This window comes from Carlito syrichta, unplaced genomic scaffold (genome assembly GCF_000164805.1).
Source record: "Carlito syrichta isolate Samal-C Ts95f unplaced genomic scaffold, Tarsius_syrichta-2.0.1 Scaffold302268, whole genome shotgun sequence".
Taxonomy (NCBI): Eukaryota; Metazoa; Chordata; class Mammalia; order Primates; family Tarsiidae; genus Carlito; species Carlito syrichta.
This window is the reverse complement of record NW_007246364.1, coordinates 140,115-155,911: the sequence shown is the minus strand read 5'-3', so window position 1 is coordinate 155,911 and position 15,797 is coordinate 140,115. Positions and strand designations below refer to the sequence as shown.

The 15,797-nt window shown below is 38.6% G+C and overlaps 1 protein-coding gene across 2 annotated transcripts in view; it reads left to right on the top strand.

Annotated features, from left to right (window-relative positions):
- Window positions 1-489: 489 nt before the first annotated feature.
- Window positions 490-15,797, top strand: part of ACVR1 (activin A receptor type 1) — a 60,910-nt gene continuing 45,602 nt past the window's right edge. The window contains exon 1 of one of the 2 annotated variants that reach the window (XM_008056158.1): window positions 490-556. In XM_008056158.1, coding sequence (XP_008054349.1) covers window positions 490-556 — 67 coding nt within the window. The remainder of the gene's footprint in view (window positions 557-15,797) is intronic. The other variant, XM_021711405.1, reaches the window with a different exon arrangement.

The following is a 15,797-nucleotide window of genomic DNA, read 5'->3' as shown; positions in this document are numbered from 1 at the left end:
CCTTTTAAAGGAGATATAGGGCTCAAGCATAGTAATTTGGCTTGAAATATTCAGTTACTTAATCTCTAGCATCATGTTAGAATCCTCTAGTCATGCTCCTCAGGGTTTTTAATTTAGTGGCAATTTTGCATTCAATAGGGGAAGATAAAATTCAAACCTAAAATCTTTTGGGATTGCCTACCCTGATAGCTGAAAATTTTTCATTTCCTTATTGGGTTTTTGTAAGAGAGTAGACTCTGAGAAAATGCTGTTAGAACGTCTATCAATTGGGGGTAATTCTGATTAACTCCTTAAGATGAAATGCTTAGATGCGTGTAAAGGTATATGTTTAAATGCAGTAAGGAAAAAAGCAATATATGTGAGGGACATTTGTAAGAAGGACCACGAATGATAGTTTGAAGATGGTATGCTTAATTTAATTTGTCATCCTGCAGTTAGATTTTTTTTTTTAATTACTTACATCTCTTCTTTTCCCTCTACAGTTGTACAATGGTAGATGGAGTAATGATTCTTCCTGTGCTTATGATGATTGCCTTCCCTTCCCCTAGTTTGGAAGGTAAGTGATTCACATCTATTTGGGATAAGTATGCTGTTAATTGTTTGGCTTTCTGTTAACTTGTTCTTAATCCTTTCAGACTTAGCACACTCTTTTTATAATGAATATTTTATAATGTGCCTTGACAATTTTGAAGTGAAATTTTTATACACATAAAGTCTTAATTTTTACATATGCCTTATTGTATAAAATTCAACAGAATTTCCTACCTGAAATAAATATAAAGGAGAAATAAAGAGAAAATTCTGTAATTAACAATATGTGTAAACAAATATGATATAGTATAATTGGCATGAGTACACTAGAAGACATAATGAAGTTGTACATCCTTATTATACATGTAGATAATAATCTTCAACATCTTCTAAAACAGAGTGGCACTGGTATTTTGAATTAGTGACTTAGTTTTCACAAGTGATCTTAACTTCAATGGCTGAATTTTTTTGAATTTATGAGCAAATTTTGGTAGAATCCCAAATAAACAGAGAACTGTTGACCCTTAATTTATATAGTAGTTATATTTTTCGAATATTTAGTATACATTAAGACAGTATAAGACATAACTTGAGTTTTTATATATGTGTTAGGTACTAGTTTCAATTAATTATACAAAGATATATATGTAAATGAATGCTCAGCGGGATAGTTGGAACTTGTAGGGTATAGGCTATGCCTTAGCCTATTTGGGCTGCTATAACAAAACTGCCAACAACAAACATTTGTTTCTCCTAGTTCTGGAGACTGGGAAGTGCAAGTTCAAGGTGGCAGATTCAGTATCTGGTGAGGGCTTATCCCTTACAGATGGCACCATTTTTGTGTTTTCTAATGGTGGGAAGGGGCTAGCTAGCTTTCTGGGATCTCTTTTCTAAGGGCACTAAGCCCTAATCACAAGGGCTCTGCCTTCATGGTCTGACCACCTTCCAAAGGCTCCACCTCCTAGTACCATCACCTTGGGAATTAGGATATCAACATCAATTTTGGAGAACACAGACATTCAGACTATAGCAGACAAATTCTTAGTTGTATGATATCATCTAGGCATTTCAGTGCCTTTGGCATCTCTGGCCTGTACTTATTCACTTTTACTACCCATCCCTTCATCCCCCTATTTCCAAAAATTTGATTAAAAATGGTACTGCACTTGTTGAAAAAACATAGATGATCAAGTGAGAAAGTAAGAGTTATTCATAATTCCATGCACTTACATGTAATTGCTTTTTATTGGTGTTGGTGTATATCTTTCTAGATATATAAAACATAAACTTTACCTTCTTGTGCATTGAGTGTGCCCACTTTATTTTATAAAGATTCCTCCACAAGGACTGGGCATGGCAACTCACACTTGTAGTCCTAGCACTTTGGGAGGTCAAGGTGGGAGGATTGCTTGAGCCCAGGAATTTGAGACCACTCTGAGCAACATAGCAAGACCTCATCTCTACAAAAAATAAAAAAAAATTAACCAGGCGTGGTGGCACATGCTTGTAGGCCTAGTTACTCGGGAGGCTGAGGTGGAAGGATTGCCTCAGCTCAGGAGGTTGAGGCTGCAGTGAACCATGATTGTGCCACTGCACTCCAGCCTGAGTGAGACCCTGACTACAAAAAAAAAAAAAAAAGATTCTTCCATGAGAAGTGGAAGATCTCAACCTTGTTATGATTAGATGGAACTGTAAGATTAATGCATCTGTTATAGGCTCTTGGGTGTATAGTGGTCTTCTTTATATAATTGATAAGTTTCCAAGAAGGCAAAAAATTTGATGAGTTAATATATAATATAGCTAACGCTGTGGAAAAAGATCAGTGATTAAAATAGAAATCTATTTTTTTATATATTAGGTTGATAATATTTGATTTGTTCCTACTTTTTCTCTATCCTTTTTGACACTTTTTTTAATACATTTCTATTGTCCTATATTGTAGCCAGTAGTCATATATAGCACTTGAAATGTGGCTAATATGAGTTTAAATATGCTGTAAATGTAAAATACAAACTGGATATGGAAGACAATAAAAATGTAAATTCCACCTGTTTCTTTTTACCGCCGTAAGAAAATTTAAAATTATATTAGGTGGCTCATGTTTTTTTTTATTGGACAATGCTGTTATAGACCAGTTTAGATATCTAGAGTCTAATTCTGCTCTAAGCAATAGTGTTAAAGATATTCCAGTACTATGGCAGTTGTGTCAATTAGTGCCAAGAAGGTATGGGAAAAGATCCTGAGTGGCAATGGTGAGGCAACTAATAAGAGAAAAATGGGCTTATATTAAAGCTGAGAGTTAACAGTGGTTTTCAATTGGTAGTAATTTTATTCCTCTTCCCAGGGGACACTTGACAATTTCTGGAGACATTTATAACAGTCAAGTTTCTAGGATTTTGTTTTTCTATCTTCTAAATTGCTAGATAATATGATGATTATTTAAAAATCTACAAAATATTGAGAACTAAGCGCCCTCCAATTTTACATCCTTCGTTAGGTCCCATATCAGTTCTATATGACCTTAAGCAGTTCCTTTGGATTTCTTTTGATATCATGGGTGAACCTGTGGTGGGGGCAAGATAGAAAAAAAGAGAATGGGAGAGAAATAGAAGTGAAAATGTAGTATAAAGAGCGAAGAGGTGGAGAAAGAATGACAAAAAGAGAGGGAGGAAAAGGGCGTATATGGGAGGATGTTAACGTCCATGCCATTAGTTGTTTTTTTCCCTGCTTTCAGCTCTTAATTTGTCTAGCCACAGTGAAGACATGTAATGAAATCGTTTAGCCTGGGCTGAAACAGAAATGGATTGTCACTAAGATTTTGCTATTGAATATACCACCACCACTAGGATGTTCATAAGTATGGAAAAGAGCATACCATCCTTTAGTTATAATTACTTAAAAAAAAATAGAATTTCCAGTGAGTACTACAACCTAGAGTACTCTAATTATACTAGTGATTGCATTAGTGCTATCTTCCTTCTGTGACTCAACTCCCTGTTTTATATATATAAATATATATATGTAATTATAATACACACACATATAAATATGTTCTTTGGAAGGCACTTTGTTTTATATATTTACTAGGAATTTTTTTTTTAAACCACCGAGAAATCTTATTTGTAATGCACTCTGGTATACTACACATTGGATATAATGCAAATGTTAACTATAAATACTTAACCAAAAGAGGTAAATAATGGGGCAGATAACCATAATCTTTGTAATAGCACTGAAGCTTATCTAGTGCTGAGCTTTAGATTATCAAATTTAGAAGGAAATAGACTCATATCTGCTATTTACAGAGCAGCTAAGATGTCTTATTAATTGTACTTCAGTGAAACTAAATCACGTTCTTGGGACACAAATAAGAGAGCCATAGAAATGTTGTTCTAATGTATTTTGTTGGGTAGTATACTATTTTTAGTCCATTAAAATAACAATTTTAAACCCTTTGTCTCTCAGTGTCTCTTAAATGTTGATTAGAAATAGTGATAACATTTCAAATCATAGGTCCAAGACAGTGATTACCCTAGAATATTTCATAAGGTCTGTGGAACTCTAAATGCTTGGGGCAAAAATAGATTTTTTTTTTTTTTTTGGTGAAATAAGTTTGTAAAATACTATCCACTATAACTACCTCATTAATATTTAATGAGTGCTTAATATGTGCCAGGTGTTGGGCTAACTGCTTTGATGCATTATTTCCCATAATCCTCACAATTACAACGAGATGGGTTTTTCTGGGGGGGTGTGCTTTTGGAATGGTTAAAGCTCTTGCTTAAGGTTTCACAGCCAACAAAAAGCATGATATACTTTGAGGAATGGTGTTTAAGAGTTTCAGTCATTATCAGTCCTCTTCAAAATTTTCATTTTTTGGTGCCCTAAATTAGCCACATCCACATTCAAAGTATGTTTGGTGCATGCCAGAATTCAGCTCAATCCAGTGTGTTTGAGAGGGTGATAAGAGAACTTATATCAGCACGTGATGAGGCCCCTTCACATGGGTTTCTGTTTCTCCTACTAGCAATCATTTTTCATGTTCATTATATATACAACTCTAGCTGCAGGAAGAGTTTTATTTGCTCTCACAGAGAAGAGCACTTGAGTCCTAATTACCTGTATATCCTTCCCTTTCCTTCCCATTAATAGGACTAATCATGCTCTAATACTACTATTATGCCACCAGGGTGAAGGCAGAACCTCCAGGCTTGGCTTCTCTTTTGTCCCTGAACGCATTTGCAAGTGACGACTATGACACAATTACTTAAAATGGAATATTGCTTCTTTGGAAATATTTCAAAGCTAAGACAACTCACATTTTATTAAATTTGCAAGCCACAATTAGATTTTATCACAGCAAGGAGGGGCAGACTTATACAGAGTTTTTTAATAAGAGATTTTGGCCTGTCCTAGAGATGCTTGCTTGGTACTAAGTTATTTTCTGAGTCGACTTGATTTTAGTATTTCCAGAAGCCATCACCACTCAGGCTTTTCAGCCCAATTATCCAGTGAGGGAAGGAAAAGGATAACTTCAATGGACTTTTTGTTAGGGTCCACAAAGGTACCCCTCTTTGCTACTGGGATGAAGAATAGACTAAGCCTTTCTTTGAATTTTTCATTATTGAGAATTCAGGAAGTTCTTGAAGGGGTAAATGAGTGTAAGAGAAATGTCTTAGTATTAAATTAATTGCTCTCATTTCTTGTTACTGTAATTTATCCCTTTGTTCAGAATAAAATATTTTTCCTTGACGTATCATCCAATGAGAGACATTTTTAGGGAGAGAGACGAGATATACTATTTGCCACTGCCAGGACATAGAATGTGAATATCTGATGAAACCGCACACTTTTAAGATATTGTTTCTCTGTTATAAAATTTTCTTATGTAGCAAAATGATTATATATTAACTGATGTACAGTGAGCTGTGACAAAGCTTCCTTTTAGCCTTTCTTTCCCGGAAAATGTTGTTTCAGCTGTGGGTGGTTAAACTAGTGGCACATCCATTTTTTTTGTTTTTTAAGTTGGAGTCTCACTCCATCGCCCAGGCTGGAGTGCAGTGGCATGCTCTCCGCCACTGCAGCCACAACCTTTTGGGCTCCAGTGATTCTTCCGCCTCAGCCTTCAGAGTAACCGAAACTACAGGCACACGCTACCACGCCTGGCAAATTTTTGATTTGTTGTAGAGATGAGGTCTCACCAAGTTGCCCCAGCTGGTCTTGAACCACTGGGCTCAGGCAGTCCACTCGCCTTTGCCTCCCAAAGTGCTGGAATTACAGGCTGAGGCACCGAGCCTGAACCATTTTTTAAAAAAGTAGACTGTATAAGAGGGTTAGGGTTAGAATTAAGGGGGAGAAGACTCTAAAAATTCAGTCAAATAAAGTCAGATTTTGAACAGATGAGAAAACAAGTCTAGTTCCCAAGCTCAAGAAATGATTTCCTTGTGGTCAACAGTGACTATGCAGTCACTTGTAAGCTTTCTTCTTGATAAAGATAGATATCAAGAGTGAGAGGATAGATGCCATTTCCTCTTTCCAGAAACGCTAGGAAAGGAGAAAGTTTCTAGGAATATCATATATGCAACTTTCACTCTTGAAAAAGAAAACACCAAGGAAAATAAAACACACTTTAAAACTAACTTGCATCTCTGGATACTCTGTGAAATGTCCCTGGGTACTTCCCTCTGCAGCCTGGGATGACCTCAGGCAAGTTTCCATAGATAATGGTTATTCCCAATAGCTATAGTGACTCAGAACTCATGTCCTTCTAAGATAGTGTAAGATACAGGCGAGGTGGCTTTCAGACTTCAGATTGTGACTCACAGCAAGAAACATTTTAGAGTATGACCCAGTGCATATACAGGGCCCACACACATCTGAAATGAAGATTCATGAAACAGTAATTACTCTTATGTTTAATGTGCTCTGATTTATTATCTTTTTTATTTTATTTCAGTTTTATTTTACTTAAAAAGACAGAAAGAAACCTCCTCTTAAACCACTAAATTGATTTCAGTACCCACTAATGGGTCATAACCCACAGTACAAAAAAGACAGTACCAGTCTGTTTCAAGGGTTCACTGCCCAGAGTTCCTGCTGCCCTCAAGTGAAACCTCTGACAGGTCATCTGGTATATTCTCCAACAAAGCTGGCCTAGAACCTTATATTTTTCCACAGCTTCATGTAGCCTGGCCATCCTCTCTCTCCAAGCCAGAGATTTGGCAGGAAGAGGGAAGTTTACATTTGCGCCTTCTCAGCCTCGGTCATAACACTGGAACAGCTGTTGCCTGTTTCTCATCAGCTGAATCTGAGCCCTGTGAGTGGGATGTTTCCTAGAGCCATAGTTAATGCTTCATCTAATTCTTTGTTAGATGAAGACCATGGACTTTCCTGAGAATAATGTATATTTGGGGGATGTGGGAAACAGAAAAGGAATAAAAGGAAAAATGAAAAATTTCTCTTGGGGAGGTAATGGTGAAATTCATCTTTTAAAAAAATCTGTATTTTAAATTTAAATGGTGATTTGGGGGATGGGGATCAGGGTAGCTTCTTTTATTGTTGCTTCATTTGTTTTGTCATCTGAATTCTGGTACTTATGCCAAGACAGTATCAATTTAAAAAAAAAAAACAAAACAGAAAAAGAATAGAGAGGAACTTTCAGGAAAGTTATAAAGAATAGAGAGAAAAAAAAAATGCCCACAGTCTAGTTTCAAATTTGACTCCTGTGATATAAATAATATTGCAGAATGCCATGTAGAGTTGCAGTCATGACTTGTTTTTAACTTCATATTCATGTTCACATGCTTTATAATTTGAGTTTTGCAATGGGTTAGGGCAATTTTTGCCAGTCAAACAGTGTTGATAGTCAAAGTCAAAGAACGTCTTCTGAAGGGAAGGCTTTTGGCCATTCACAGGAATCAATCCATTCTCAGAAGAGTCAAAGCTAAAACACCATCGTTGGCCATTTTCTCTGCCTACTGTGACTGTGTATGTTACATCACTTCTCAGTGCTTATTGCCACACTGTGTGACAGAGACAATAACAGTACCCAGCTTGTTTTGAGAAGTCATGGGACTACATGCAAAGTGCTGGGCACTTAGTGAGCTGTAGAGGATGAGAAGCCAGGACCTGGTGATGCTCATTGTTTTATCTCCAGCATGTAAGACCTTGCCTGATATGTCATTGGTGCTCAATAAATATTAGACAAATGAGTAAATAAGATTGGCTACAATATTAATTATTTTACAAAAATGTTTTACAAAAAAATTTTTATAAAAAATATATAAGAAGATAAACACAAGTAGAAAAATGTCAAAATCAACACTTCTTTTATTCCTCATTGGCCATAGTATGAGGTTAAAAGTGAAGATGGGTTCTTCAAATCTGTCAAGAGGTCAACCCTTACCAAGGCAAAATTATGAGGAAAAATACTTAATATATGGATCATCATCATTAACAATGAACCATGCCCTATTCATACTGTTTTTTGAGACATTAGTAAGGATGTCTTAAAGCCACCACAATTAGCAAAACATAAAAAGACTAAGCATTTAGGACATAAGGACAAACTCTTTTTTAAAAAACTGATGTTATACAGAGAGCAATGTGAAAGTAGACACTGTTTTTGGAAATGATCTTTCATTGTGTTGATTTAAGGATGTATCCATATATTTGATGTGTTTATAAAAATCTGTTTAAAGTATTTTAAACAATCTTATAAACCTGATTAATTAGCTTCCAGCTGTTTTGAACAAAGAGGTTTTCCAGAAAATTAAAAAAAAGAAAGATGTAACATGTTTTGTAGTATCAAAACAATAGATTGATATTGGAAAAGACAGCAATTTACTAGTAGATTTTAAAAATATCTTTCCACAATTGGTGGGCAGAACTGAAACCTGGATATCTTGATTCCAAAAGCACAGCCAACGATGCCTGTCTTCTGTTTTTGACCTAACAATCTTTCTGAAACATCTTTTCCAATTAGGCCTTTGAGTAAATAATCCACAATGTATTAAACAAAAATGTTCAAAAATACTAAAGTATGTTCAAGCTTTTTAATGAAAATATTATCATTTTCTTTTCATGAGAGCAAATCTTTTATACCATCAATAAATGTAATAAAAAATATAATATTATAAGAGTCAGAGGGACTGATCTGGGATGAGTAGATAATAAGAGAGCACACACACCTTTTTAAATAATTTATCCTGAGTTAGGAGAATCAGGTATAGGACAATTTTGTATTCTTTTAATCAATACATTAATACAAGTACCAGTTGGTGAGCTTGGTAGGCACTAGCTATGTAAACACAAACAAGAAGTGGTCCTGCTGTTAAGGAGCCACAGTCCAGTTAGATAAAACAAAGGTCACAGGATAGTGCTAGGGGAGTGGACAGGAAAGGCCTTCATCCCACACAGGGCCAGGATTAGGGGTAGCAATCCAGGGAGGCTGAGCTTTGAAGGATGAACAGGTATTAGACCTGCAAAGGAAGGAATAAGAAGGACGTGTTGCAGCCAGGTGGAGGGTGGATCCCAGAGAAGTGAGACCACGGGGGACACCAATTTATGAGAGGAGATTAGGGTTGAGAATTGAGGCCTGCAAGCATGGCCGAGCCTTGTGCCTATAGTGTTTGTCTTATATTCCAAAGACAATGGAGAGCTACTGAAAGACTATGACCTACCACAGAGGCAATGCATGCAATTTGAAAGAGTGGTATGGTGGAAGTAGATCGTAGGGTCTGGCAAGATTTGAAGTAAAAGGATGGGAAAAACTAGTTCTGCAGTTTGGGACCAGGCAGATCCACATGCCACGTTTTCAAAGGCATTACAGCTGTAGCAACTAAATAGTGGCAAACAAAACCAACCGAAAACCTTTGTTCAGAGAGTAGAACTTTATTATAGGTAGCTCACATAAAGTAATAACAGTGGAGGCAAAAACAGCAATAATCTAATAATAATTCCATTTCTAGTTTTATTAAGAAAACAGAAGCCTGAGCTGCTGACTTTTCTAGCAACTTTGGCAAGACATTTAAATCCCTCTAGCTGGCCCTTTGTTCCTGTGTTGCCATGGAGTGTCAATAAGCCCAGCTCAGAATAACCCAGGCAGTGAAATGAGAGGTGCAGCTTGCTCACTGGCATGCTGGCTGGCCAGGTTACACTGTTTTCCTTGCTCCCGTCTTGGGAGGAGCACTGGGCAGCTGGTTGCCCTGGCAGCTGTGAAAGGTGTACGTCTCTTGGCTGCCCAGAGTTTGAAACATAACCAAAACTTGCCTGCCTACTGAGCATGTGCAGCTCCCGACTGAGCTGATAGCAACTGAAAATAGCCCACTGAGCACCTGTCCCTCGTTTACCATCCCCTGGCTGACTTCCATTGAGGACAATGTGGACTCACTTGGTGGACAGGTGAGAGGTGCTGAGCAGATTTTAATGGTTCTTAGGAAGATCTTGGGAACTCTGGCCCTGCTTAAAATTAAGAAAAGAAGCAGCATGTTTCTGAGTAGTTCAGTTTGGCGCTTCTGTGATTAGTGGATGGCTACTCTGGCTGTGGTTGTACAGCATGTGCCTGAAGCCTCCATATCATTCTCCTTACTCAGCCAAACAGTGGTCCAGTAGACTAAGAGGTGTAAGTGTCTTCTAGGAGGGAAAGGCTTTCCTAAAAATCTCCTGACTGGTAGTCATCCATGGTTTATGCTGCTTCAGCTTTAGGAAGGGGAGGAATTGAGTTGAACTATTTTGTTTCACTTTATACAACTACTCTTTAAATCACTTCTACAAAATAAATGTCTCTTTGCCAGATTATTATTTCTCAGTAGTCCAAATGTGGGCACATTTAGAATTGCAGGATAGAATCACAACATGTAAGAAGCTGTCTGTTCCCCTTTGGGACTCCTTTCATTTTCTTCTGGGCTTTCTTTTTTTTTTGAGTTGGAGTCTCACTCTGTCGCCCAGACTGGAGTGCAGTGGCTGCTCCCGGCCACTGCAGCCTCGACCTGCTGGGCTCCAGCGATCCTTCCGCCTCAGCCTTCCAAGTAGCCGAAATTACAGGCATGCACTACCACGCCCGGCTGATTTTTTGATTTATTGTAGAGATGAGATCTTGCTGCCCAGGCGGGTCTCGAACCCGCGGGCTCAGGCAGTCCACTCACCTCAGCCTCCCAAAGGCGCAGGATTACAGGCTGAGCCACCAAGCCCGGCTTCTTCTGGGCTTTCATTTCTTTAGCAGACTTGCCATTGTTGGACAGGTTTGGTGGCCATTGCAGATGGAAGCAGACTCTGGAAGGAAATACTTCTGAAATGACTGGCGATATTAAAGCTGCTATTTAAAAGTCACTCTTCGTAGATACTTGGGTTATCTTTAGGCTGTCAGTGATCAGCAGCTACAAAAGCCAAAGGGAATCTGTGGAAACTCTTGCCTGGATTTGTGTTTAGATATTCTTGCTTCCCAGCCAGTGACCTCGTGACACATCTCAGATTTAGCTGGCTTTCTTCTGCCAAGGTCCAAGATTATTGTAGAAGCTGGGAATGGTTTGCCATGGCACAGATTGAAGGGAAGGAATTGTGTATTTGAAAAGCCAGTTCTGGTTCACAGCACTTAAAAGAGATGCTTTCTGTTTCTACCTGGATTGTAGGCACCAGGGCTCAAGGTAAAAAAGAATGAGTTCCATATGACTCAAATTCACCTGTCTTATGATGACTGCAGGACTCTATTCTATGACTGATAAACCAATCTTCTTCAGTGTGTTGAATTTGGAAATTAATGAGTTCTTTTGGGCAATATTAATTAGACTGATGGGGAAAGAAGATATGCCAAACAAAGATTAAATTATAAAGGCATGCACAGGCATGTATTCTTGGGGTTGAAGACATGGGATTCCTTTCTTCATTAGCCTTTCATGGAGTTCTGGACTTGGTGGGGCTTTGGGAATCGAAAGGGTAAATTGGGGGGTAGGGAAGTAGCAATATCAGAGACTTGGACTCTGCTCCAAGTTTTTACCCCTTTTAATTTTTATTTTTAAATATTTTTGGCTTCATAGAATGGAAAGAAAGTACAGCAAGCCCCCTTTTCACCCATGGGGGATGTTTTCCAAGACCCTCAGTGAATTCCTGGAGCCACAGATAATACTGAAGTCTATGTATGCTATGTCTTTTCCTATATGTACATATCTATGATAAAGTTTAATTTATAAATTAGGTACAGTAAGAGATTAACAGCAATAACCAATAATAAAATAGAACAAATATAACAATATGCCAGCTTCACTACTCTTGCATTTTGGGGCCATTATTAAGTAAAATAGGGTTGTTTGAACTCAAGCACTACAATACCAGGATAGTTAATCTGATAACCTAGTGGCACATCCCCCATGGGTAAAAGGGGGGGGCTTGCTGTACTGTCTTTCCATTCTATGAAGCCAAAATATTTAGGTAGCATCTACATTGTGGATATGCTGGAAAAAGGGATGATTTATGTTCCAGGCAAGATGGAGTTGGATAATGTGAGATTTCATCATACCAATCAGAAAACAGCACACAATTTAAAACATATGAATTGTTAACTTCTGGAATTTTTCATTTCATATTTTTGGGCTGCGTTCTACCGCTGGTAATTGAAACTGTGTATAAAGGAGGACTACTATAGTCTAGAAATCATTTTGCTCCTTCTATGCTTTTCTCTGGGGGTATAAAAGGGTAGGGAGCTAGGGTAGGGGAATTTAACTAAATCAGAACATTTTCACCTTTAGCTTTGAGTGGCACAGTGCCTAAAGGCTGCATTCCAAGACTGTTGTTAAACAAGTTGGAGCCCTGCCCAATTTTTGAAGGGTTTGTATATGAGGTTTGAAAGTTTTCAGAAAGGGTGTAGGGGTGTGGTAGAGGCTTGCTGATGGCAACCAGAGCCAAGATTGGCAACCTTGGAGGAGGCCTGGTCCCTTAATACTGGAGAAAGCGGTAGAGTAGGATGCAAGAGGAGAAATTGAGTTGGAGAACTGGGCACTAGAACCACCCACTGGCTTCAGTTTGTTTGTAAAACCAAAAGTTTTCAATTTAGGAAACCCTTGCTAGAATGCTATGTACTCCCTGGTTAGCCCAAGGAGATAGGGGAGACAACTAAAAGTGAGCCAACAGAATCAATACTTCTTCCCATACCAAGAACAGAATTTCCAGGCTGAGACCTTCAGTACTTGGAACCACACATTCCTGGCTCTCTTCTGAAAAGACTAAACAAGGAATGACTTCTGCATTATTTATATTTCACTGGAACCTTTTTTCTTCTTTCAAGCTATGGTACTCTGTTACTCTCCCTGTAATTGGAACTTCACTTAGACATGGCAATGACATACCTATATGCAGATGAGAGCATTTTCTGGGCCTCTGAAAGTATTCCTCAGTAGATAATTCCCTTTAGGCCTTGTAATTGTTTGTTTCTCTGAAACAGAGGTTCAAGAAGTTTAAAGACAAAATGGAGAAAGGGGTCATTATTTTCTTTCATATTAAGGAGTTGCTTCACAGACATGCTGCGTTTTTTAAAGGCAAGTCTTTGCTACATTCAGAGAATCATAAAAAGCACAGAAAAAAACAGACCGGTATTGTCTTAGGTCATTACCCTACAATATTCTTTAATTTGTTAGTCACTTGAACACAGGCTGAGTTTTTTGGCTTTGAAATAGAAGGTGTGGCTGCTGCAATAGGCTTAATTTACAGGGATTATTTCAGAGACAAGGAGTCATCCCAGACACAAAATAAACAGATGGCACTTTTTTCCCCCCTCAGCTTCAGCAGTTCAAATGCAGGATGACTTAGGAATCCTTATCACCTTCAGCAAAGTGAGAAGGGGAAAATGATGTAATTCACTCTTCCCCACTCCCTGCTGAAAGTGCCATTATTTTCACTGATAGGGAAAAAAATGGCAGCAAAGACGTGGGGCAGCTTTTTCTCTGCAAAGCCGCCAAGCCCTGCACAGACCCCTCTAAACTGACTGGAGTTGAAGGAAGGCATTTACTGGGTTTTGGTGATCCTGATCACAGTAGCCTTAAGTCCTCAAGTCAGCCATCCAAATAAGGACCTCCCACAGAAGCCCTTCTATTCTATGAATATATTAAATAGTTCCTTATTTTAGGAACTCTTATATTTTACCTGTTTCTTCTACCAAACTAACAAGAAAACACAAAACTTATTGCACCACAAAAAGTGCTAATTTTCTACACTTGTGAGCCCAAGTAAGTAAACATATGTGATGATATTTCAAATCATTTCTTCTCTAGGACGAAATGGTTTGCACAGACACGCTGGCTTGGTGACTAAGCCTTTGCCTTAAGATCTGGGCTGACATTTAAAGACTTCATGGGCTCTGTCTGCTCTGAAAACCAGCACCAGGTCTCTTCCCACCTCTAAATCCTTTTATTCCATAGCAAATATTCATCAGGTTTGTACTCCATCCAAGTACTGAGCTGCCGTGGGTTATGTAACAAACAGGGAGCGAAGTAGACACAGTTTTCTCCCTCATGGTGCTTACAGTCTGTAGGAAAGGGTTGGACATTTAATAGCCATACAGATACAAGTACTAGCATATCTAAAAGGAGTTCCTCTTTGCATTTGGATGTGTGAACAAAGACTTCTCTGAGGAAATAACATGTAAGGTGAGATCTGCATGGTAGATAGGCATTAACTAGGTGAAGGGAGTGTTGGCCCAGAGGGAGATAAGAATTCATGGTGAAGGCAATACCACATTTAAAGGACCTGAGCTCCTGAAGCAGGAAGGGAAGACGAGGCCTTCCAAGAACTTTTAAGGACTGAAGAGGAGGCTGAAGAGCATGCAGGGACCAGGTCAACCAGGATTTGTAGGCCAGGTTTAATGACTATGATCTCTATTTTGAGAGTAATGGAAGCCCAAGAGTATTAGGCTTATGCACCTGAATGAACAGGGATGCCTTTTGCTGAGGTAGGGCGCACGGGAGGAAGAACACATCTGGTCTTAAAATCTTGAAAGTTTTCGTTGTTGTTGTTTTTATTCTAATTTATACGTGACCTCATTTGAATGCTTCTATTTGCTCTCATAACTTGTGGAATACATTTTCTTCTTGGCTTTACAACTTTACTAAGTATCAGTCTTTCTGTTACAAAAAAACAAAAAAATGTAATTTGGGTTCTCAACATAAGTGTTTGATAATGAGAGGTCATTTAGGCACTTGGTGTATTTTATCCCTGAGCATATAGCCTGCCTTCTTGCCAGAGGATCAAATGCCCTTCACCAGGCATTCTGGACAGACCTTTGCGTTTCTGTCTTAGAAGCAGGCTTGCTGGCAATGATACCTAGCATTGCAAAATCTTTCCTTAAGCCTTTGTTTAATGCCAGAGATCTAAATGCTTTCAGATTCTGGAGAGATGCCAAACTGTGCTCCCGGATTAGGAGGCGATGGAAGGGCTCCCATAATCTATAAACCTCATATAAGCTGCCATTTCAAATGAATGAATTGTTTAGACTGTTGGAAGGAGTCCAGGGATACTTGAGTTCCTTTTTTAGCTTATACAAATTCTGCCTATTGGACTTTTTATAATTACAGTCTAATTTCTGCATTATTATTTGTGCTACTCTGAGGCGAGTCTGTAAAAAAAATTCAACCTTTTTTTTTTTTTGCTGACCTCTAGATTGGATCATAGCTGTGGGTTGGTTTACTTGTAGCATTTTCTCATTTGTCTTTTGTGTCAAAGACCTTAGTGGGAAATGTTTTTGTGCACTATTTAGAGTGATAATCAGTTTAAGTGCTTAAAGCATTGTAGAGTGCTTGACTGGGTAGGTGGAGATAGATAAATTTATGGTGTCGTGAGTGTTGAAATCCCACTAAACATAAGTGTGAGTACTTTTACTATGAAGTACAAGATTATCCCAAACTGCGGATTTTTAAAAAAAGTTCGTGATGCTCTTTGCTCTGCCTCTTCCTTTGCTAGTGTAGCATTAGACTCAGAGTAGGTGTGTCCAGATGGTGAGCTGTGTATCACCCAGAACAAGAAAAATCTTTTTAAAGACCTGGTCGTGGTGAACTCCTGGGATTCCCAGCCTGCGTCTTTGGTTTGCGGAGCCAGCCCTGAATCCTCCCCATGGAGGTTGGTATCCTCAAGGCAGTCTCCATTTGTGGTCAGAACTCCCTGCTGTTCCCAGCTAGCCCAGGCCATGAATGTTTTCACATGGCCCCGGTTCTGGTGATACAAAGGGCATACGGTGCCAGTCATAACACTGAGTAATGCCGGGAGGTGCCTTCTAGAACAAACAA